The sequence below is a fragment of the Canis lupus genome, chromosome 5, assembly GCF_003254725.2.
Source record: "Canis lupus dingo isolate Sandy chromosome 5, ASM325472v2, whole genome shotgun sequence".
NCBI lineage: Eukaryota > Metazoa > Chordata > Mammalia > Carnivora > Canidae > Canis > Canis lupus.
In genome coordinates, this window is record NC_064247.1 from 58120777 (window position 1) to 58144956 (window position 24180).

At 60.9% G+C, this 24180-nt stretch overlaps 1 protein-coding gene across 5 annotated transcripts in view; it reads left to right on the top strand.

Moving 5' to 3' along the window:
* The window catches only part of PRDM16 (PR/SET domain 16), a 314126-nt gene that overhangs the window by 285223 nt on the left and 4723 nt on the right, over positions 1–24180 (top strand). For 2 of the 5 annotated variants that reach the window (XM_025427404.3, XM_025427405.3), the window contains exons 9-16: positions 3977–5390; positions 8162–8249; positions 10789–10958; positions 11513–11590; positions 16744–16913; positions 17087–17261; positions 21789–22025; positions 22892–23066. In XM_025427404.3, coding sequence (XP_025283189.3) covers positions 3977–5390; positions 8162–8249; positions 10789–10958; positions 11513–11590; positions 16744–16913; positions 17087–17261; positions 21789–22025; positions 22892–23066 — 2507 coding nt within the window. The remainder of the gene's footprint in view (positions 1–3976; positions 5391–8161; positions 8250–10788; positions 10959–11512; positions 11591–16743; positions 16914–17086; positions 17262–21788; positions 22026–22891; positions 23067–24180) is intronic. The other 3 variants (XM_025427406.3, XM_025427407.3, XM_025427408.3) reach the window with 2 other exon arrangements.

The following is a 24180-nucleotide window of genomic DNA, read 5'->3' on the forward strand; positions in this document are numbered from 1 at the left end:
TTGTTCACGTGCAGGCTCATCCTCCACATGAAGTCGTACAGGTTCATCACCCATACAAGGTCCTGCAGGCTCATCTTCCACCCGAGGTTGTGAAGGCTCATCCTCCACATGAGATCATGCAGGCTCATCACCCACAGAAGGCTGTTCACTATCATCATCCACATGAGGTCACGGGCTCATCCTCCACACGAGGTTGTGCAGGCTCATCACCCGCACGAGTTTGTTCACTATCATCATCCACACGAGGTCGTGCAGGCTCATCACCCGCACGAGTTTGTTCACTATCATCATCCACACGAGGTCGTGCAGGCTCATCACCCGCACGAGTTTGTTCACTATCATCATCCACACGAGGTCGTGCAGGCTCATCACCCGCACAAGTTTGTTCACTATCATCATCCACACGAGGTTGTGCAGGCTCATCACCCGCACGAGGTTGTTCACTGTCATCACCCACACGAGGTTATAGGCTCATCCTCCACACAAGGTTATGCAGGGTCATCACACGAATTGTGCTGAGTCCTCACATCACTGGAGACTATGTGAGGTGGTTCACGTGGATTGCAGGTAGCCATCATCCACACATAGCATATCATAACATATTCAAAATTCTCACCAAGCAAGGGCCACACTGTCTCCACCTGACAGAGATGGAAACTGAGCTTGTGGACACTAAGTGACCAGGTGCTCATGACCGCCCTACAGAGCCGGGGTTGCAGCCCCAACCTGACCCCTGAGCCTTGGCCAGGGGGCTGGAACCCCTCACACCCCATGGCATCAGTGTGAGAGGAGTAACCCTGGTTGCTTGGGGCCTGGGGTTGGGGTGGTATCCCCAATGATGTTCAGGTGCATGACACCTGCCCCAAAGGGACCATGCAGACTGGCAGGTCAAGCCTTTGTTGGGTGGCTGAGGCTGTGCCCTCCTCCTGCCCACTATCCCCAGCCCAAGCTTCCGCTGCCCAGCTAGAGGCAGATACCAGTCTTCTGGGGTCATTGCCCCTGTCACCTGCAGATTCTGGATAGAGACCATGAGCAGTGGTGCAGCAGAGCCTGTTCCCTTTGGGAGGGTGGGATGGGGGCTGGGAGCCATGACAGGGACCAGAGGAGCATGGCTTGCTTTCCATGGATGAGAGTCTCAGGAAGTCCCACTGTGAGACATCAAATAGTAGCTTGGAGTTTTTAGGTAAGCTTAGGAGCAGGAAACTGTGCATAGGTTCAGAAGTCACTACCTTCCTGGGCACATAGACAAAGTTTTGTGACGTGTCCTTGAAGTGTATGTAATAATGTAAGTTCCAGGAACCACGGTGCCTTCCGAGGATCTGAGCCCAGTGTTTCCATTGCCGGCACTGGGGACTCCAGTGGGGACCAGCAGAGCGCGAGCAGCCTGGCCAGGCCCACCAGGTGGCAGCACCCCCACCTCCTGTCTGTGCTGCACGCTTGCCTGGGTGCCTTGGCTTTTGGCTAAAGGGGTGAAGCTAGAGAGAAAACCCCACACATGAGCAGGTTGCTTGCATAGACATGTCACTCAGATAGGGTGGCACAAATTTCAAGAATGGGACATGTGAAATGTGACTTTGCACATCCTCCAAGCCACGGCTGAGCATCCTTTGGCCCCTGGTAAAAGCCACGTTGGGCTCTGCAAACAAGCAGGGGGCACAGACAACATGGCACCTCTCAGGAAAGATGGGTGGCTGGGAGGGGCTCAGGCTCACGGCAACACAGTCACTAGTGAGCACAGACTGCATCCACCTGCTGGGCACCGCCTGGGTGCACACACACAGCACACTCGGTCCTGCAGGCAAGCCTGCCTAGGAGCCCCTAAGCCCTGCCCTCGTGGACCACATGGCTGTGGCAGCATTCATTCCCTGGGGGTGCACAGGAGGGCATTATCTGGGCACATGGCTGGTCAGTCTCCTTGTGGGCACTTTGCACAAAAGAACCTTCTCTAGAGTGAGTGTGTGTGTGTGTACCCACTCACGTGCCCTACACAGAAAGGAAACACCTGTGAGCAGTGGCCGGGGCCCCCCTGCACCTTGCCAGGGCCTGAGGGCACCCTCTGCCAGGCCCCCCTCTCACGTCCAGTCCACTGCGGGCTGCCCAGGCCTTCCTCAGCCCCTCTGGGCAGCCACCTCCCTCCGCCGGCTCTGGGGACCTCAGGCTCTCAGAGGTGTCTCTGTAGCCCTGGCATTTCTGCTGGACCCCACCATCATGTGAGCGGAGGGGTGAGAGCTAGGGGTCCCAGGCTCCCCACAGCCAGGCATGGGGCTGGCCCAGGGCCCTTCGGGAAGCTGCCCCAGGTGGGGGTCCTGGTCAAGGCCAGTTTCCAAGCTCAGGTTGGCAGCAGCCAGTAACCAGGCACTGGCAAGCTGGGCCGGATGCAGCACAGTGTCACTTGTTGTCCAGCAAGGCCTGAGCTGAGAAATGGCCTTGCTCCCCCAGGCCGGGTGGGTGACCCGAGTGTATTTATGGACCGGCTACGTGGCCCAGCACCTCTGAGTCAGCCACCGCCCCCACCCCTCCCGCAAAGAGGGCAGATGTGATCCAATGAGGCCATGCTCTTGCCCCTCAGCCTTGAAAGCATCCCACCACGCAGACGACGGGAAGGCAGGGCCCTTTATAGAAATAGATACCGTGCTGAAAGGACTCGGCGATGTGGGGCCGGGGCGCCGGCTAGAATAGCAGGGCACCAGGCAGTCAGGATTTGTGGTGAACGAGAAACAGGCTGGATCCATTGTTTCCACCGGGCTGCATTTAGGAAGCAAATTGTCCTGCCTGAGAGCAACGTGTGTGTGTGTGTGTGTGTGTGTGTGTGTGTGTGTGTGTATGTGCGCGCGCGTGTGTGTTCCTCCCTTTCTGGTTAGAAAAACAAGAGAAGGAAGAAAGAAAGAAAAGCTGGTGATTTTCTGACAGCACTCAACTCATAGGCCTCGGGAAAGTGGCGAGATGGGGTCCCCGGGGCCCCCCAGTGGCTCTGGCTGGCTACCGCCCATCTTGTCCAGAGCCCAGGCCAGTATCCATCCAACCTGAGCCTGGCGCCACTTCCACATCCCAATATGGGGAGGCTTCACTTAACTCAAACATGAAGCCAGCCCCACTCCACGCAGCCCTGCCTGGGCGTCCCTCCTGTCCCCAACTTTAAGCCAGGCCCAGACGGTGGCCACTGCACGCCAGTGGGAGCCCAGACTCCCAGAGACTCCCCCGAGTGGGCTGGTCTCCCCAAGGCCTCTCTCCCAGGACAGAGTGCAGGAGAGGCAATCTGGTGGTTGGGGTTTCCCCCAACCCCTGCAGGACCAACCCCACTGAGGGGGACCAGTGCACATGTGGCTACACACCATGGCTTTATCCACCCTGGGAGTGATCTCAGAGGACCTCAGCTCCACGTGACAAACATTCCTGGTGGGGGATGGCACAAATAGCAGAGGTACCCCAGTTTCCACTGAGAAAGGTCGAGGAGCCTTGAGATCTATCCAGGTGGGAAGCCAGTGCTGGTCACTGGAGCTCAGCCCCAGGGTGGGATGCATGCACACACATAGGTGTGTGCACAGGCACACACTCATTCACACTTGCTGACACAGCACACACACAAAGTGCACATGTACACACATACCCATAGGTACGGGTACATGCACATACAAGCATGCAGGCAGACACATACGCACACACACTCATGCACATGGGCAGACACAGCACACACACGAAATGCATGTGCACGGACACTCATGACATGCACATACGCATACCCATAGGTACATGTACACGCACTGCAAGCATGCACGCAGACACATACACACACCTACACATGCACACACACATTGTGCACGCTCAGACAGGTCCATACACTGTGACATGTGCCACACCCATCAGCACTCACGGCTCCGGATGGCAGTGGCCGCCACCACGCCCAGCCCCCCGCCCCCCGCAGGGTTTCCTGGTAATTTCATATCGTGTTTGTGTTTGCTCTCTGCTGATGTTTTAGGTGAGGTCTGCCACAAGTCCTACACACAGTTCTCCAACCTGTGCCGACATAAGCGGATGCACGCCGACTGTCGCACGCAGATCAAGTGCAAGGACTGCGGGCAGATGTTCAGCACTACCTCCTCCCTCAACAAACACCGGCGTTTCTGTGAGGGCAAGAACCATTACACGCCGGGCGGCATCTTCGCCCCGGGCCTGCCCTTGACCGCCAGCCCCATGATGGACAAGGCCAAGCCCCCCCCAACCCTCAACCACGCCAGCCTGGGCTTCAACGAGTACTTCCCATCCAGGCCACACCCCGGCAGCCTGCCCTTCTCGGCGGCTCCACCTGCCTTCCCCGCACTCACCCCGGGCTTCCCGGGCATCTTCCCTCCATCCCTGTACCCCCGGCCGCCTTTGCTACCTCCCACGCCGCTGCTCAAGAGCCCCCTGAACCACACCCAGGACGCCAAGCTCCCCAGCCCCCTGGGCAACCCGGCGCTGCCCCTCGTGTCCGCTGTCAGCAGCAGCGGCCAGGGCGCCACAGCTGCTGCGGGGCCCGACGACAAGTTTGAGCGCCGCCTGGACGACTCCTACACAGACAAGCTCAAGACGAGAGGCAGCGACATGTCGGACGGCAGCGACTTTGAGGACGTCAACACCACAACGGGTACCGACCTGGACACGACCACCGGCACGGGCTCGGACCTGGACAGCGATGTGGACAGCGACCGGGACAAGGCCAAGGACAAGGGCAAGGCGGTGGAGGCCAAGCCCGAGTGCGGGGGCGGCGCGGCGGCCCCGGGGGCCCCGAGCGCGGCCGAGCTGCCGGTCTTCTACTCCCAGCACGCCTTCTTCCCGCCGCCCGACGAGCAGCTGCTGGCCGCCTCGGGCGCCGCGGGCGACTCCATCAAGGCCATCGCCTCCATCGCCGAGAAGTACTTCGGCCCCGGCTTCGTGGGCATGCAGGAGAAGAAGCTGGCCTCGCTGCCCTACCACTCCGTGTTCCCCTTCCAGTTCCTGCCCAACTTCCCCCCCGCCCTCTGCCCCTTCGCGGACCGCTCCCTCGCCCACAACCTCCTGGTCAAGGCCGAGCCGCGGTCACCCCGGGACGCCCTCAAGGTGGGCGGCCCCAGCGCCGAGTCCCCTTTCGACCTCACCACCAAACCAAAAGAGGCGAAGCCCGTGCTGCCCGCGCCCAAGGCGCCCCCGGCCCCGGCCTCCGGGGAGGAGCAGCCGCTGGACCTGAGCATTGGCAGCCGCGTCCGAGCCAGCCAGAATGGAGGGGGGCGGGAGCCCCGCAAGAACCACATCTACGGGGAGCGCAAGCTGGGGGCCGGGGACGGGCTGCCCAAGGCATGCCCGGCGCAGCTGCCCCAGCAGCCCTCCCTACACTACGCCAAGCCGTCGCCCTTTTTCATGGACCCCATTTACAGGTATTAACACGCCCCGCCTTTCCCTGCTCTCCCAAAGGGGCCCTGGCCTGGCTGGGCAGCTGGGCCAAGAGCCACAGGGGACTCCCAGCCTCCCCTCAGACCTCACCTGGGCCGCCCTCGGCCTCCAGCCGTCTTCTCTGGACCAGCTCTGCCTTCGGCAAAACTCAGATCCGTGCTCTTTCCTCTGCTCCCAGAGCCTGCACTTCCCTGAGGCTGCCCTGGTGGTCCCCACTGACCCCCTGGAGCCACCACTGGGGTTTCTGGTGGCCCAGGGAAGCCACTGGAGCACCAGAGGGGAGGAGAGAGGAGGAGGAAGAGGGGGAGGAGGAGGAAGAGGACGATGAGGAGGAGGAAGCTCTAGAGGGTTTGCAAAAAATAAGCACCCACCTTTGTGATAGCCCTTCTGGTGAGAGGCAAATTTAATTCCCCTCGCCAAGCTCTGGGCAGGTGCAAAGTCTGGGCTTTGATCAGGTGTGTTTATTAGGTGGAGGGGTCCAATCCCCATCACACTTGTCCTGCGGGTGCCGGGCTGGCCAAGCCTGGAGGAGAGAGGGCCGTGCATGGGGTGGGCCTGGGGCAGGCATGCAGATCCAGGAACCTGCGCAGGGCGCCGCTGTGGGGCTCAGGCCCATGCCCACGTGGACAGGCCCACATGCAGACATGCGTGTACACCCAGCGCTCAGGGAGACGGGCACATGTGGCCTGTATTCTCTGCAGTGTGCAGGTAAAGAGGCGGGCGTGCAGGTGAACAGCCCACAGCAGCTGAGGGTACTTGTGGGGCAGAATGAAGCCAGAGCAAGTCAGCGGCCGGTTGGGGACGCCTGTGTCCAGCCAGTGCTATTTCCTTTCGGGGCCGATATCTGCATCACAGGAGATGGAAAACATGCCTCTCTAGGTGTTTTGTTCAGAATATGCCATCCATAGATGGTCTGAGAGAGTTGACCAGACGCTTGTTGAGAAGTGGTGACTTGCACCTGCTGACGGTGCTCCTTAGCTTTCTGGGGCAAATGTGCCATCAGGGGGCCTGGGGAAAGACCCTCCAGGGCCCCATGAGACACGCAACCCTGATGTAGAGGACAGGAGGGTGACGGGAACTTCCGCTCAGGCCGCAGAGCTGGAATCAGCAGGCTCTGAGTTAACATCCTACTGCTCTGTCCCCAATCCCCCTGCCCTCTCCCCAGGCCCTCACTGCTCCCCTGCCCCCTCTCACCTTGGTTAGGGCCATGGGCCTTTGTCTGGAAGCTAGAAGAACAGATGGTGAGGTCTATCAGGGGTCCCCTGAGACCCAGCGTGTCCCTGGCTATGGCCATTGGATCTGAGGTCCCAACTGTGTGTCCCAACTTGGATCTGTGTCCCAACTTTGCACATAGATGCCAGCAACGTGTCCAGGTACAGGTTACCCCCACATCGTCTCCCTACCACCCCCAAGCCCATCAAGGTAAACAAGCATGTGTGGTGTTGGAAGGTCCCTCTTCACACAAATTGTGTATGACCACAACTGCCCACAGGCTGGGCCCTGGAGCTAGGGGTTAGGGCCCTCCTCTGCTCCTGGGTGACTCCAGGAAAACTCCACACCAGCCCCACAGGCCAGACCCCAGATCCTGCTCACCCTTAACACACACAACCCGCAATCCTCCATCCCCCAGGCTCAGGGAACCCTAATACAGCCAGGCAGCCACCCCCTGGGCACTCAGCACACAGGGCCACCAGTGGCTGCCTGGGGTCAGCTGGCCTTGGTTGCTCAGGAGCCAGCCTAACACAGACCCCACACACCCCCTCCCAGGTGGGTCCCCCTGCTATAGGCTCATGCCACCAACACTACAGCGTCTTGCTGAAAGGCTGCATCCAACATGGCCCAGCTTTGAAGATGGCCCTGGGTAGGCCCTTCAGAGCAAGCTGCCCTCCACGCCAACTTCCCACACAATGGACACTGCCTCTCTGGGGGTGAGGGACCCTTCACACCCTCTCCTGCTGGGCCAGGCTGGTGGTCCTGCAGGGTTCCCTGTGGCCCCAGGCCTGGGGGGATGCTCCCTGGGTGGCTGTGCTGTCCTTCTGCAGCTCCTCCTCCTCTCCTGGTGCCATCACCCCTTCGTGCTCTGCTCGGTGTCCCAGCCGGTCCCTGGTGGGCAGCTGTGCAGCAGAGCCAGGCCCTCGCACGGACACGACGGGAGCGGCTGGTGTAGGGTTTGCGCAGCAGGGCCATGTGTGTGTGCGGAGAAGTGGCAGGTTTCCCTACATGCCACTCTGTGAACCCCCACCCCCACGAGGATGCTGAGGCTGGCTTTACTGGGAGACAGTGTGAAGAGGGACCTCAGCGCCCTGCCCTGGCTGCTTCCTCCACTTGCTCTGTGATGAACAGAGTTGTCAGCAGCATTCGGAAAATACTCTAGAATTGTCCTCTCCAGCAGCCATTGTGAGTTTGTAGGTAGACCCCACGTGGCAGCTATAGGGAGGCCCTGGGGACTCTGTGGGATGACAGTTGGGGTGGTTGGGGGTATCGGGGGAGCCTTGCCAGGGTCAGGACCTGGGTGTGGAGATAGGGAGCATTTAGAGGAGGTGGAGCGAGTGTTCAGGCCAGGTATGGGCTCAGAGACCGTGGAGGTGAGCAGGTGTGCTCGGTCATGAACCCCCCCCCACCGTCAGGGAGACACGTGGCCCCTGCATCCGTGCTAAGGCCCCCAGCCCTGTGACTGCCGGGGCACAGGCGGGCACCCTCGTGCACAGCCCCGGGCAGCTCGGTGAGGTACGTAACCCTCTGCGTTGTTGTCCAGCAGGGTAGAGAAGCGGAAGGTGACCGACCCCGTGGGAGTCCTGAAGGAGAAGTATCTGCGGCCGTCCCCACTGCTCTTCCACCCCCAGGTAAGACCCGTGGCATGCCAGGCCGGGGTGAGGGGAGGGCAGCGGGGTGTGGTCTCCAGATGGGCTGCCCAGACAGGCGGTCTCTGCCGGGGGCAGGCTCCCTGAGCTTCCGTTCAGACCTGGCCACACCTGAGGCGGGCCTCAGTTCCCCTGCCCGGCAGGTGCACAGGGAATTCTCTCCCTGCAGCCTTGATGGGTCCCCATGAGGCTGAAGAGGATGAGATGGGCCAGGACATGTGAGGAAGGAGCGTGGTGCTCTGTGGGCAGCCCGTGGGTCCCTCGGAGGTGACCAAAGACCCCAGACTGCAGAGCCCCTCACTGACCCACAGTTCAGGCACTAGGAGGAGCAGTGGACAGATGCTCAGATGCAGAGGCCAGGGATTGGGGATGAAAGGGACAGATCCAGGAGGCACGGGTGTGAGCAGGACACATACATAAGACCAGGAGAGCAGAGATCTGAGCACAGCAGACACCCAGTGGACACCCAGTGGGCATGGGGGATGGGGTGGGAGGGCAGGGGGAAGGGAACAGGACAGAATCAGATAGACTGGCCGCAAGGACAGGGGTCCAGCAGGTGGTGGGCAGGAGGAGCACCGCCCCCCAGGGCTGCAGGCAGTGGCAGGCCTGTCCGCCGAGACTAAGGATGGGGTTGGGAAAGAGAACCTCCCCCTCTGGACAGTGGCCACACACCCCCCACAGGCAATCCTGAGCACATGGCCGGCCTCATCCCCCCAGAGCCCACCTGTCCTGACTCCTTGGGGCCCAGCATCCTTCCCAGAGCCACAGACCTCCCCCAGCACACTTGGGGGTCCTGGGAGCTGAGTTGGTGGGGGCGGCCTGAGCCAGGCTGAAGCATTGTTCTGCTTCTTGGTCCTTCCCACCTTGGACAAACAGCCCCATGGTGAAACCTGCCCCCTGCCTGGGTTCACAGCTAAACTTAGGGCCTCCCATTGTTTCACCAGGCCAGAGGGTTTGCTTAATAACTTCCCCTGATTTTCCTCGGGTCGGGCTGGAAAGAGCCGGCAAGCCCGCCAGGCGCATCCTGTGTTTGTGGGAGCCCCGCCGGGAATATCTGGTCAGGCGGAGCAGGCCCAGCAGGCCAGACCTGCAGGCAGCCTCAGGGAGACCCACCCAGGCCTGAGGATGGGAGGCCTGGCAGGGGGCCGGCTGCCCATTGTCTCCTGCCCACGAACCCCCCCACCCCCAGCCCTGCCACCCCCACTGCCTGCCCCCCAGCCAGAGTGCCAGGCAGGGGGATGGGACGAGGACCAGGAAGCCACCTAATTAGATGGTCTGAGGTCAGGCCATCACTCAGGCATGATAACTGATGGCCTCTACAAAGTATGGGCTCACTACTGATGAAGGCATCAGCCCATGGTGTTGAGGTGCCAGGCAGGACCCTACCAGGGCCTTTGGTTGGGGAGACCTGACACACGTGTGTGCAGCCCCTGGGGGGCAGGGTGCGCCATAAACCCTCACCACCTCTGGAGCTCCAGGGGAGTCTCTGTGTGCAGAGTTCCAGAGCCTTTCAAGGCCGCGGCTAACACTGAGACAGGAAGCCGGGTGGGCAGCGGTCTTTGCACCCGGGTTCCATGTCCCGGTGCTGACGGTAGCTCCCACCTGCTGGGCAGCAGGGACAGGGTGGGCAGCCCACAGCTGGCAGCATCGTGCACCTGAGGAGGGCACATGCATCCCGGGGGGAAGGAGAGCGGAACAGGCCCTGAGGCCCGTGCAACCCCCTTCCCCCATCCTGTCCCAAACCTACGCCGTTGGGGATGGGCACCACTGGGGGCTCCGATCACAGCTCTGCCGACCAGGAGGAAGTGGCTAGTGCCGCACCCCCGAATCCTCCCCAAGCCAAGCCAGCCTTGACATCTCCAGGGCCTGGAGAGCTGGCTCCTCAGGTCCATGTCACCATGTCCCGCATTGGGTCACATGGACATCGTCCTCCTGAGGTTCAGTTCAGTGTCTAGCCCTAGGCTGCTGGATTCCCCAGGAACTTTGCCGGCAATCGTGGCCTGCTGCCACGAGGGGACACTGCCCAGGCCCGAGGCCCCTTTTAACCCAGGATGAAGGGAGCTGTCTTATCGAAAGAGAGAGAGATAGAGAGAGGGAGGGAGGGAGAGAAGAGGAGAGAAAAGTGGGATGTGATTCTGTCTTTAAACGAAGCGAGCCCTCAGGAGTGCTGGCCAGATGTCAGAGGACGTGTCCCCTGAGGCCGGAGCCTGCCCCCTGCCCCCTGTATGCCCTGAGCCAGGCAGGGGGGCGTGCTGGCTGGCAGAGGCTGGCTCCAGCTCCCCCGGCCTGGGCCCTGGGCTGACACCGGGCTGCAGGGAAGGACAGGCCCAGGGCGGCTGCGGAAAGTGAGAGTATCCATGTGGTGGCCAGGAAGCCTGGGAGAGGCCTCTTCCACCCACAGCCTGAGGCTGCTCCAGCTTCTGGTCCTTGCCCCGTCCCTGAGGACTTGGGATGCCCTGGGGGTGGGGCCGGCCTCCTCAGGGATCCCCCCGCCCCGTCTCTCCCACTGTCCTGCCGGCAGATGTCAGCCATCGAGACCATGACAGACAAGCTGGAGAGTTTTGCAGCCATGAAGGCGGACTCGGGCAGCTCCCTGCAGCCCCTCCCCCACCACCCCTTCAACTTCCGGTCCCCACCCCCCACGCTCTCGGACCCCATCCTCAGGAAGGGCAAGGAGCGCTACACCTGCAGGTAAGGTGGGGCGCAAGGGTGAGGCAGCCACAGGAGCCCGGGCTCCCTGGAAAAGCTGTCCCGGCCACAGCACAGCATGTGGCCACACGCGGTCGGCTCGCCGATGGCAGCAACTGCCCACACGCGTGTCTGCAGAGGCTGGACGTCCCCTGCCCCGCCCCCAGCTGTGCTCCTGTGAGCACAGGGGACGTAGCCTTAGCCCTGCCAGTCAGGCCCAAGCCAAGGCATGCTGGTCAGCGTTTAACCCGGGCTCCTGGAGTTTGGGGGGGAAGCCCAGTGTTGGGAAGAGACTCCCGCTGTGTCTGTCCCCGGCTGCAGGAGCCTGTCCTAGCGGGTCCAAGCCAGCTCGGCCGCCTTCGGGCCCCCTGGCTGACACACTGCCTGGGGAAGGGGCACAGCCCGAGCAGGCCAGGGTGGGCTGAGCCCACCTGCCCCCTGTGGGGCCTCAGGCCCTAGACCTCGAGTTGGAGGAACCACAGCAGGAAAGCTCATGGGTGCCTGAACCTATGGCAGTGCAGCTGCCTAATGCCCCCCTCACTGGGCCTCCACTCCAGGTACTGTGGCAAGATCTTCCCCCGATCAGCAAACCTCACGAGACACCTGAGGACGCACACTGGGGAGCAGCCATACAGGTAAGAGCCTGTCCCACGTGGATAGGGGGAGGCAGGCTTCTGGTGAGGTGGGAGCCAGCATGCTTGTGTCAGGGGGCTCCCTGGGCCCCTCCCTCCTGGCCCCACAGTGACCCTGGGCCCTGGGGTGTTATAAAGATTAGGCAGGAGGTGCTCAGTGGGCTTCCTGAAGGTTCCTGCCTTCTCCCAGAATGGGGTGCCTCGGAGCAGCTCTCCCACCTGCTGCTGTTGCCTGGGGTGGGGGGAGGGGAGTTCAGAGCAGCAGTAGCCAAAGCCAGGGCCCCAGGTGGTCTGTGGGGGAAGCCTCGCTCCGCCCCAGCTCCCTCCAGCTCAGCTCCCATAGAGAGGGTGGTGGGCCAGGGCACGTGCCCAAGGCCGGGTGGACAGCGGTAAAGGACCTCCGTGCAACTGTGGGTCCCAGCCTGGGCTGGGGGCGTCCTGAGGGACTCACGCATCAGCCCTGCATGGAAGCCATGTGCCTCCTCGATGCTGGGCTTCGGCCTGCAGAGGAGCAGGCACACAGCGCGTCAGTGCAAGGACCATCACATTTCCCATTCACCGGTGCCGGCATCGTCCTCGTTTTGAAGACACAGAGTCAGAGGCTTAGACCCCAGAGTCAGAGTCCACGGCGGCTCCAGCAGACCGTTCTGGCCTCACAAGAAGCAGATCCTGCTCCTTGGTCCCTAGAGCCTTTGTCGGGCAGGAGAAGGACTGAGGGGGACACCCTGGCTTTCAGGGACCCAGCCAAGGGAGCAGCCTGAGAGTTCTCATTTTAAATGAAAATGAGACACCCAGGTGGTGGAAACCACGAGGCAAATCAGAGAAAAAAGTTGGTTTAGATGCCAAGACCTCATTCTGTCCAGGGTGTGTCTGGTGGACGGCCACCGTTGAGAAAAAGGCTTTGCATGGTGTTAAGTTGGCAGCATGAGATCCTAACGACCGGCCATACAGAGCTCCAAGGCCCCCATCAGCTCCAGAGACTCGGTGTGGGTCCCTGTCCCTGGGAAGGGCAGCCACACGGGGTACCCACTGCAGGGCTGCGTCCTGTCCCGGCTGGGCGAGCGACAGCACATCTACTTACCAGCAGTCTGCTCGGTGCCCCCAGCCCATGCCCCATACACAGGCCTCCCGCCCCATAGAAAAGCGGCTCACGACTCCACAAAGGCTCGCAAAGAAAGGAATGACTCGGTCTGGCCTCCTCCCTGAAACGAGAGCCGCCTTCTGGACGGTGTTGCGCGGAGGAGCCCCCAGAGGGTCCGGCTGTGTTTATAGAAGAATTTCATTACCACTGAAACCTTTTTGCTCTCTCCAATCTGTGAGTTTCGACTTGCGTAACAATGATTGCTCGGAAAGTTTGCGTTGCAAATCCTGACGTTATCTGGCTCAAGGCAGCCCTGAGTTGGGGAGTTTGGCGTGTGTGGCTTTCCCCTTGACATCACTGGGGCTTTCTGGGCTCCCTTTGGTCGTTGGAAGAATTTAAATTGGAAGAGGAAAGTTTGTGTGTCCAGGGGACAGGCCCCACCAAGGGAGAAGGACTCCCCACCACTGGCAAACTGACTCTCACCTCCCAGCCACCCGCTACCTGCCAGGCGTGAGCTCCACTTTGGGCCCAATGTGTGCACGACTCCGTGTGCACCCGACCCTTGCAAGCAGGAGGAGCCAGGGCTCGTCACGGGCTGCAGGGTGACAAACAACACAATGCTGGGACACTCTTCCTCTTAAGTCCTGGCCGGAGATGACCTGAAATCACTCTGAAGGTGTGTCAAAGCCCTGGCCCTGGGAAAGAAAGACCCTTTCGTGTGACCATTTCCTGGAGGGACACTCAAACCTCCCGCCGGCCAGTGTCCTCAGCTCAGAGATCTTGGCTGCAAAGTAGAAGACTCACTGTCCTGCCTCAGAGCCGCGGCGGGTAGGGCTTGTGACAATTTGGGCTGGACGAGCAGAATGCCGGACTCAAGAACAGAGTGGGGGGCTGCTTCCTGCACCCTCCCTGGCAGCCACGCCTGGGGTCCCTCCTGGATGCTGCCTGGCGGGGCCTTGGTCATGCTCCGGGTGCAAGCCCTCGCAGGCTGGCCAGCATGCTCCTGGCGGGACATGAGCTTCTGGCTCTGGGGACATGGGCTTCTCCATCCGCGGCTGGTCTCCTCCCCATGAGCGAGGGCAGTTCTCATCCCCTCAGGTGGCCCAAACCTGTCCCCTTGCTTTTCTACTTCTGTGTTTAGGGCTGGATTTCAAAAATCTCCTCTTTCCTCCCCTTCCCCTGCTTTCACAATGACCAAAAGCATCTCTCCCTGGGACAGCTGGTGTGGCAGGCTGGGTCCCGTGGAGGACACTGTGCCCTCCCCCACCCCCGGGCTTCCCTGGCAGGGGAGGGGGCCACGGTCGCGGCAAGGTCCTCCCCAGGCGCTCTGCTGCACACTGCCGCGGCCGGCCGGTCACTCCTTGTCGCAGCGGGTGCAGTGGCGTGCTATTTTACACAGCGAGGCCATAAATTTCACTAGCCACTTGTCAGCTTATTTACAACGCAAATCCCAGCTGCTCAGAGAACTCTGCTCCCCCAAAGCCCAGGGCTCACTGCTCCCCTAAATTCCAAATGGGCTTCTCTGTCTGGGCCATTTATTTAGATTAGAACCAGGAGAGGGCCACACTCAGGGCTCTCTGTGAGCAGATCCAATGTATGGCTCCCTCCTGCTCGCTCTTCACCCCCACGACTCTGGAAAGAGAACTCCATTTCTGGTAACAAGAAACAATCCTGCCCAACCCCATCTCCTCCTCAGGACTCCTACCGTTCAGAGTTTATGAGGCTGTGTTAGGTGGAACCTGTCAAAAGGTCCCTGTCTTCCCAGAGAAACAAGGCAGGGAATGCCATGCACAGTGCGGGCGAGCGCACAGACAGACGGGCCCCAGGAGTGCGGGTGAGCACACAGGCGGACGGACCCCTGGGAAGGCCAGTTGACTGGGCAGAGGGTGAGTGCCCAGACCACCTTGGCCTTGCACTTGGTCCTTCCTGAGCCATCGCCCTGAGAAGCAGGACAGTTGTCTGGGAGCCTGGCACTGTGGGGGCTAGAATGTGTCTGTGGTGGAGAGAGATGGACCATGGTGGAGAGGGCTCAACCCTCCGTCCCTGGGCAGGCTGAGACAAAGCAGCCAACAGCGTGCAGGCTTCCAGGACGTGTAGGCTTCCAGGACGGCGGGTCCTTGGGAACTAGTGAACATCACAAGGCGCGGGAAGAGGGGCCGTGACCAAAGCCCCCTGCTCCTGGGGGCCTGGAGACAGCTTAGTGGGCCCATTGAGGAGCCGGAGCCAAGCCCAGGGGGCCTGGGCCGATGGAAAGAGGAGGCCAAGGACTGTGGCCCAGGACCTTCATTCGTGTAAAAATCACAGACGGCTCTTTGCCCACTGGCTATGGAGGAAACCAGAGTCCACGAGGCCGTGGCGGAGAAGGTCCAGACACGAAGAGAGGAGCTCTGGAGCCGTATGGGGGGTAGGGGAGCCACCTGGAGCCCCACTAGTAGGGACTCTGCCTGTTTCCTGTGGCCCCACCACCAGCCCCGTGGGGGCCGTGAGGCAGGACCTGGGCTTCCAGGACAGGTTCATCAAGCTGCCCCTCCGGGCAGGGAAAGGGCCCCTCCTGGCACAGCACTAACACCCCTGCAGGCACCGGTGGCCTCTAGGGGCGAAATCTTCCTGCCTCAGGGGCCCCTGGTATTCTGTGCTGGCCAGACGCCTGGGCAGGTGTCACAGGGCAGCGCCTCGGAGGCCAGCCTTACATGGCCCTGCTGGTCCGGCCCCGGCACCAACCCCGGGCGCTGCTCCATCCTGTGGCCCGGATGCAGGGCCTGTACTCTGTGCTGGTGTGATCAGGACGGGGTGGGGAGGGGGGCGGGCTCCATACTAAGGACAGGTCCCTGGTACCCTCCACGTGTGCGCCCTGCCGGGACCTGCTGTGCAGACCGGCTCCTGAAGACTCAGCGGGCCAGGATTGTGCCCACCTGCCTCCCGTCCCATTGCAGAAGCTTGTTTGTCTCCAAAGGTGGAAAATAAATGCGTAGACAGTGTTCGCAGGTTCACGTGCCTCTGACGCCCAGCGAAGCATCCCCGAGGAGGCGCGCTGAAGCCCAGGCACGGGGACGCATGTGCATGCGCACACACAACATGTGTGTGCACTCGCCCACATCGGCACACGTGGTGTGACCTGGAAACAGCAGAAGCGAATCCCCTCTGCCGTCGCAGGCCAGGGCGGCGGAGCGGCTACGAGGCCTCTGCTTGGACTTCCGCCACCAGGAGGCGCTGGCGCCCCAGCGAGACCCCGCCTGGGTCTGCAGACGTGCCCGCAGCTCCCTGGGCCTCCCCTCGCTCCTGCTCCGTTTCTGGCGGCTGTTTCCCTGAACTGGGAGGCTGGCCCTCTGTTTCCCGCCCCCGGGGCTGCAAGCGAGGCAGTGAAGGCTGCAGCTGCACGAGGCCCGGCCCCGAGAGGACACCACTCTGGGCACCAAGGTCCTGGAGGACACGACTGAAGCGTCCGGAGGAAGGAGTGTCTTTTCAGGTTTTCCCAAAACCATGGGCAGGCTGGCGATCACCTTCCGCAGAGGGGCACAGAAATAACGGGATGGTGTGGGGCTGGTGGCACCCTGGCCCGAAGGGTGTGGTCACGCGTGGTCCGTGTAACAGAGGTGGTTGACAGATGGCGAGACCAGTGAGCCCCCGTGGCAGGGCGCCTACGGGTGCTGAAGAGGGCTGGGGCAGCTCCCCGAACCCACGATGAATGAACTGGGAGGCTGGGCCCATGTGCCCCAGGACCCACTGACAGTCGGCCAGGCCCCGGCCAGCTCTCCTCGTGCCAGAGTCAGGGTCTCCCGCCAGGAGGAAAGTCACTGGGAGCAGGTCTCCTCCTTCTCAGAACCGCCGCCCCAGGGTCTTTCCACGGTGCACGGCCGCCCCCTTGAGGCTGCTGGGAGCACACGGCCCAGGGCAGGGCCTCCGAGCTGGGGACCCAGATGCAGGGAGGTGGGGGGCTCATTCCAGCTCCACATGCCCTGGGAAACGGTGGGGGGGACACGGGGGCCTCTTCCAGGTTGCAGGCGGGGGCTGAAGCCCCATCTCTGGCTGTACGGGGTGGGGTCTGGGGCCCCTCTGAGATGCGTGTGTCCTCCAGGTGTAAGTACTGCGACCGCTCCTTCAGCATCTCCTCCAACCTCCAGCGGCACGTCCGGAACATCCACAACAAGGAGAAGCCCTTCAGGTGCCACCTGTGCAACCGCTGCTTTGGGCAGCAGACCAACCTGGACCGGCACCTCAAGAAGCACGAGCACGAGCACGCTCCAGGTATGGCCCCAGGGGCACAGGTGGAAGGAGAGGAGGGGAGGGAGTGGGATGACAGGGGAGGGGAGGAAGACAAGGGAGAGGATGGGGAGTGGGGACACAGGGGAAGGGAGGGAGGGGGAAGACAGGGCTCAGCTGAGGGAGGCCCCTCCTCTGATGCTCCCCTGTCCTCACAGTGAGCCAGCACTCCGGGGTCCTCACGAACCACCTGGGGACCAGTGCCTCCTCTCCCACCTCCGAGTCAGACAACCATGCACTTTTAGATGAGAAAGAAGACTCTTATTTCTCTGAAATCAGAAACTTTATTGCCAATAGTGAGATGAACCAAGCATCAACACGAACGGACAAACGGTAAGAAGTCTATTCTGGACCCCAAGAAGGCCTCGATTCAAACCTGTGTGGCCACACCCAGAGAAGGGGCACCCCCACCCCAGCCCCCGCCCCCTGAGAGGGACTGGGGTGCACAGCAGAGGGGAGACTGACAGGCATGCCAGCATCTGTCCTGGCCCCAACTCTGCCCCCTGGAAGGGGGGGCTTCAGCGATGGCTCCCCTCCTGCCTGTCTCTGGGTCTGCAGACGGTGAGGAGAGTGAGCACCCTGACGAGTGATGGGTACTGTGTGCTTATTGCCTCACCGAGGTGCTGGCCTGATTGGCTTGGGTGTCACAGATGTGCAACAAAGTGCAAGCCGGGTAAGGGCTCCTGACGTGACCTGTACTGAGAGCCTGACAGTTCAGAACATTTCTGTTTACTCCGAGGCACTGAAGGTTTCCAAACAGGAGTGCTGCCCCTTGAAACACACACACATACATGCACATGCACCCACACGTGTGCACATATACACATATAAGTGTGCACAAACCACACGTGCATGCACATACGTACACGTGCATGCACGTGCTCACACATATACACACATGCACACATGTATACATGTGTGAACTGGTGCACGTGCATATACATGTGCACAAACTCACACATGCACATGTACAGGTGCATGAAACCACACGTGCATGTACACTTATGAGTACACTTATGTGCATGCACATAAGTAAGTACACTTACTCATGCATGCACACACACATATACACACATACACTGGTGCACATACACACATGTATGTATGCACTCAAAATCACACATGCCTGCATGTGTGTATATATGTGTGCACACATGCATGCACTCAGATGTACACATATTTACACTTGTGCACACATGTTCACTTGTGCATGCATGCATACATGCATGGGAACTCTTCTACACTCACATGTAACCACACATACACTGGTGCACATGTGCATGCACATGCATGCACTCGTGGGTACACATACATGCATGCACACATACACATGTATATACATTGCAGTGCCACACAGGCAGTCATAATGCACACACTCATGTGCATGCACATGGAATCATGTGCGTGTACACATGCACATACACTCATGCGTACACAAACATGTAAAAACACGTGCAAACACACTCGTACACACATGCAGACCTATGCACATGCACACACGCATACACACGGTTGCAGGAAAACGGCAGAATTCAGATTCAAGCTGTGGAGACTGTTCCACACAGCCCTGGATCCCAAGGCTCAGCAGGTGGCATTTACTCCGGGATCCCTTCTGGAATGACGCTTCAGACCCCCAGGAGGACAGTCTCCTTGGGTGAAAGCTGGTGCCAGACCAGCTGGTGGAAAACCAGAGACACTCCAAACACCAGGAGCCTTCAGGATGCAATCGGCTGATTCTGCAGAAGAACACTGCGCCCAGCGAGGTGGGGGCCTTGCTCCCACCATAAAGCCAGGTCCAGAACCTGAAGCCAGAGCCCTGGCCCTCACACAGCTCTGTGTCCCACCCCCCAGGACCCGACGCCCTCCCTGCCCACCTCCAGCAGGTGAGGAGGGTCCTGAGGAGACACAGCTCCCTCTAGGGCAGGCAGTACTGCTAGAGGACAAGGTAGGGGCACCGGGAAGGCCTGTCCAATTTATAAAGGAATGTGACACTTGGACGTTTTCTGGGCCACCACATCCTGCCATGCTCCCTGGAAGGTGATCTCACCTGCCTGCCAGGTAGGGCTGGGGTGAGCTCAGAGGAGGGGATGGTGGAGAGGCTGGCTGTGGGCTACGTTTGCCAGAGCCTCACCCTGCTTGGCAGTGGAGATTCTCATGTAGGTGCAGGCCTGCCTGCTCTGGGGTGGACAGAGTGCCCGTGTCCATCCTTGGCTCTGGGCACAGGCATGATGGTCTCACGGGAACCTAGATCCCTGCCACTCAGTGGGGCCCAGACCCGTTGAGGCAGCTCTGCAGCCTGTTTGAGAGCTGCCTCAGGTCTCAGCAGTGTGATCTCTGCCTTCGGAGAAGTCACAGATGAGAGGACCGGGTGTCAGGCCTTATCAGAGCCCCACAGATGGGTCACAACACATGTCCTGGCTGTTAAAGACAATCCTTTGAACTGGGACTCCCTGCACCCAGGACAAAGGTGGATGGAGAACCTACAAGAATCAGTGGCATCCTCCATGGGGCGGACAGTCCTCCAGGAGCACCAGAAAGGCCTTCACACCTCAAGCCCAGGAGGCAGGCCCAGCTCTTAGCCATAAAGAGGCGGGGGACCCTCCATGAGACTCAGGGGGACAGAGGGAAGAGGAGAGACCACACCACTGTAGCCCTCACCACCGAGGTCTCAGTCTCAGTGGGGCTTTCCCAACAGCCTTAGGGGTGGGGACAGGGAGCAAGGCTCAGATGGAGGACACTGGCCCCAAATCCCCCAGAAAGCCCTGGGGCAGAGCTGACCACAGAGCTGAACTTGGATGGCCTGTCCTGCTGAGGCCTTGTCGTGGGAGCCTCCGGGAGATGCCCCGGGTCATTGTCGGGAGCAAGAGCCACCATCATGGTTGACGTGAATCCACCAATCTGTGTTGAGTGGTGAGACATTGGCAGTTCTATTTGGGCCGATTTCAACATTATCCAGTTCTCATCCAGAACCAGCTTCTCTTGACCATCAAGGAGAATTTAGGGACAGTCAGGCTTCCTGGCCCTATCACCCCATTTAATACCTGGGCTGAATTGTTTCCCCCCAAAATCCTAACCCCTTGTGCCTCAGAATGTGGCCTTATTTGAAATCAATTCATTGTTGATGAGTGAGTAAAACTGAGGCCGCCAGGGAGACCCCCGATGCCACACCATGTCACAAGGGGAGAGTAGGATGCAGACACACACTTTGTGGGTGAAGCAGAGGAGGGGGCGGGGCAAGATGTCCCCATAGCCGAGGGGCACCGAGGAGGAACCACTGCCTCAGAAGGAACCAGGCCCAACCATGCCAGGATCTCGGGCTCCAGCCTCCAGAACCAGGAGAGACTGCTTTAAGCCCGGCCCCGGCGCAGGGTCACGGCGGACACGGGGCATCACGCAGCAGCTGTTTGGAGGCCCAGACACTCGTGCAGGTACCCTATGTCTGGAGCTGCCGCCAGCCTGCTGGACCCCCCCCCTCGGTCCTGCTGCCCCTCACTGGGTGCTCCTGCTTGAGGCAGGCCACCTGCCAATGAGCAGATTGGCAGTAAGGCCGTGGGCCCTGCTCCAAATAGGGGGGCTCCCACATAGAACCACACACACGCTCAGGTTCTATCAGACGTGCTCAGGGCAACCTGCTGTGCATAATCCAAGTTCCAGCCCCCAATTCACCCACCTGCACCGTTTATCCCATCCTCAGGGTGAGGTGTTCCCACGTTGCAAAGAGGGCACAGGCTGCGAGCTGGCAAGGTCAGCGGGCAGAGAGCCAGGGAGAAAGGCAGCACAGGCCAGCAGCACAGGTGACCACTGAGAAGGGAAACGTCAGGCAGGGTACTGCCTATCTGGGAAGGCAGGGCAGGTGCAACATCTCCTACTTTCTCTGGGAAAGGCCAGGAGGGAAACTAGGGATGGCCGAGAGCCTGGCCCTCAGGGGCCTCCCGGGCCCATGTGCACAGGCCTCTGGTCTGGAGGCCAGTGCTCACTCAGGGAAGGGTGTTCCATCTGCCTCGATGCCCAGAGCAGGACTCCTGCCTCCCCAGACAGCAGTGGATGGATCTCTGTGGGCCGTGCATGGTCCAGGAGGAATGGGGGCCCAGACGTGGGCTCAGGAAGCATGTGGCTGCCCTCCCCGTGCCCCTCCACCTGCATGCTGGACACCACCAGGTGGCCCTCGGGCTAGCGGATTTTCTGGAAGAAACAAGAAGCCTCAACCTTTGCTCAGCATGGATTCCTTCCTTTTAAAAACGAGAATCCAGGGTGGAAAATCTCAACCAGTTGGAGTGACCGTGATGGAAATGAGATGGGGTCTGGGCTGCAGGACAGAAGCCACCAGTCTCTGAAACAAACTCATCTGAGCAGGTTTCCCTGGCTGACAACAGCCCAGGCCTCATTCTGCAGAACCCGGGATCCCAGACCTTCCATCTGCAGAGGGGACCTGTCACTCTGGGTTGCCAGTCTCCCTATGTCCTCATGACTGACCAGGAGGAATGAGCAAGGGTCAATCAGCAAACCTCCCCAAGGGCACCCCTTGTGCAGTGCCCAACCCCAGCTCCAGCACTTGAGACCCCCATCCCCACCAGACTGGCCATAGCTTCCTTCCCTGACACACACCCCGAATATCTGATGGCCGATGTCCACTCTGGCATCACAGGAGCTCCACTGCTGAAGCCCCTCCCTGCCACGGCCTCAGTGGGCCCCCTCTTCTCCTTGACTCACTCCACAGGGGCCTCAGCTCTGAAGGTCACCATGACCATGAATGCAGGCTCTCTTTGCAGGGGGTAAGGACAGCCTTGAGGGGAGAGCCGACTAGAGCCCAATCTCAGGCCTTTCGGGGTCCAAGGCCAACTCTCTCCCCTGTCACTTCAGGCCGGAGGTCCAGGACCTGGACGGCAGCTCCCAGTGCCCGGGCCTAGCCAGCGGGAAGCCAGAGGACGTGGAGGAGGAGGAGGAGGAGGAACTAGAGGAGGAAGATGATGACAGTCTGGCAGGAAAGTCCCAGGATGACACTGTGTCGCCCACGCCCGAGCCCCAAGGTGCCTACGAGGACGAGGAGGACGAGGAGCCGCCTGCCTCCCTGGCCGTGGGCTTTGAACACACCCGAAGGTAAGGACCAGGCCTCCATGGGCCAACATGGGCAGCCTCGTGTGCCAGGGCCCAGGCCGGGGAGGGGCCTGAGCATCATGGGAGCAACCTCACTCTCAAACCACCTGAGTCCAGCATCCTCCCCTCTAGACTCACCCCTATCCCCAGCAGGTGTCTCCTAGTGGGACCGGGAGGCGTCCCTATGCCTGCCAGCCCAGGTGAGGCCCAGCCCGAGGAAAGGGTCAGGGCCCAGCCCACCTCCCCACACGTACTTCCCCAGGCCTGGAGGCAGAGTGTGGGAGGGAAAGGCACCCTCCCGAGCTGAGAAGGAGCTGAGCCTGCAGCCACATCGTCTCTGGTGCCTTGGCCCGCAGTGACCTCTGGCCCTGGCCGGGCTGTGCAGAGCAGGGCTGGGCACGGTTGGAAGCGGTACAGGCTGGGGCCACCTACCACAAACCCCAACTGCCCACTGCCTGTGTTTGGTACTAGGGATGTTACCAGTGTTCCCCATGGTCCTGGGGGAGTCCTGTAGATCCAAGAGGCTAATGATCCCTCTCCCCTGGATGCTGGGAGTGGGAGCCCCGGGTCCCCCAGAGCCACCTCCTGATCTGTGCTGCATTCCCACAGACCAGGGCGCCCCGCCTGCTGCTTGCAACATGTGTGCACGTACTCACCCCCTTTTGTGACCCTCTGTCCATCCCTCTCCTGCATCCGTGTGGCTTCTGTCCAGGTGTCCGTGTGTCTGTGTGTCTGTCTCCTGGTGCATGTGGCTCGTGGAGACGCCGCGGCGTGCATGCAGGCACGGAGCCGGCCGTGGGGCAGCAGAGAGGTGGCCAGAGGCCAGACCAGCTAACGCCAGGCCCTCCTCTCCCCGGTCATTGGTGCAGGTGTATTGAGGAGCAACCAGGCGGTCTGTTAGCTTTGGAGCCGATGCCGACTTTTGGGAAGGGGCTGGATCTCCGCAGAGCAGCTGAGGAAGCGTTTGGCGTTAAAGATGTGCTTAATCCCACCTTAGATTCTGAGACTTTAAAGCAGACACTGTACAGGCAGGCTAAGAACCAGGTAGGTACCCAGCAGAGCCCCCTTCCCGGCACCCCCAGGCCAGATGGCAGGTGGCAGCCACGCCTCCTTTGGTGGTGGCCGTCCTAGGCCTGGGTCACAGCAGGACCAGGTCTAGCCATTGCATCGGCTAGAGAGACACCCGAGTGACTGCCGCTTCCCCATGAGCAGGGGTGGGGCAGGGAGAGAGTGAGGCAGAGGGATGTGAGCCAGGTGCTCACTGACGCTCTCGTCCAGGCGTCCATGAGCAGATGTCCAGCCTGGAAGCTGTGTAGGCCTCCCTCCCTCTCTGACTCGAGCAAGAACGGCCTGTAGCCCAGGCCTCTCTTGAAGGAAGCTGTCCATGATGCGGTCACTAACACCATGCCGTGACAGGGTCAGCGAGGGACCGGGGCATGCCTCCACCCCGGTCTCTAGTGCAGGTGGCCACAGGGCCCTGCTCCCTGCTGCCGTCCACTGGACAGGAGGGGTCTCCATCAGCCCACCCCCAGTCTCAGCAAGAACCGTCTGCGTGTCTGTCTGTGTCTTACTAATCCTGTCCAGGGTGTAAACCGGGTGGGAGGAGGGCTGGCCTTCCTCCACCCTGCTCTGCTATGAGCAACGGGCCCATGCCTCCCGCTGCCTCGTGCCCTACAGCGAGTGGCAGAAGGACGGTCCTGTGGACCAGCCGTGTGCCAGGCCCAGAAATATATCGGCTCTCAGCTCAGACAAGCCGGGCACCCAGTTCCCCAGGTAGCTCTGTGCTGTCCTCATGGTCTTGCAAACAGGCAGCCCCCAGGCCCAGCAGACAGGGACTGCCTCTGGTCGGCTCCTGCCGATGCCTGGGGCCCCCACGAAGGTGGGAGTGGGGCAGAGAGGTAACCACAGGAGGGGAGTACCCCACAGAGCTGCAGGAGCCCCAGGGTGTGGAAGCCAGGACCACAGCACCCTGGCACCCTCGTGCATGGGAGCCCAGCGACGTACACCCCCAGCCCTGCCACCCACATCGTCCTCTTCTGGGCCCCAGGGGAGAGTCTGGATCTGGGAGAGGCTGAGCCCAGCAAGAGGGCAAGTAGGGGCTGGCCTGAGAGGGGCCAGCCTGGGATCTGCAGGACCCTCAGCCACATGGCTCACCTGC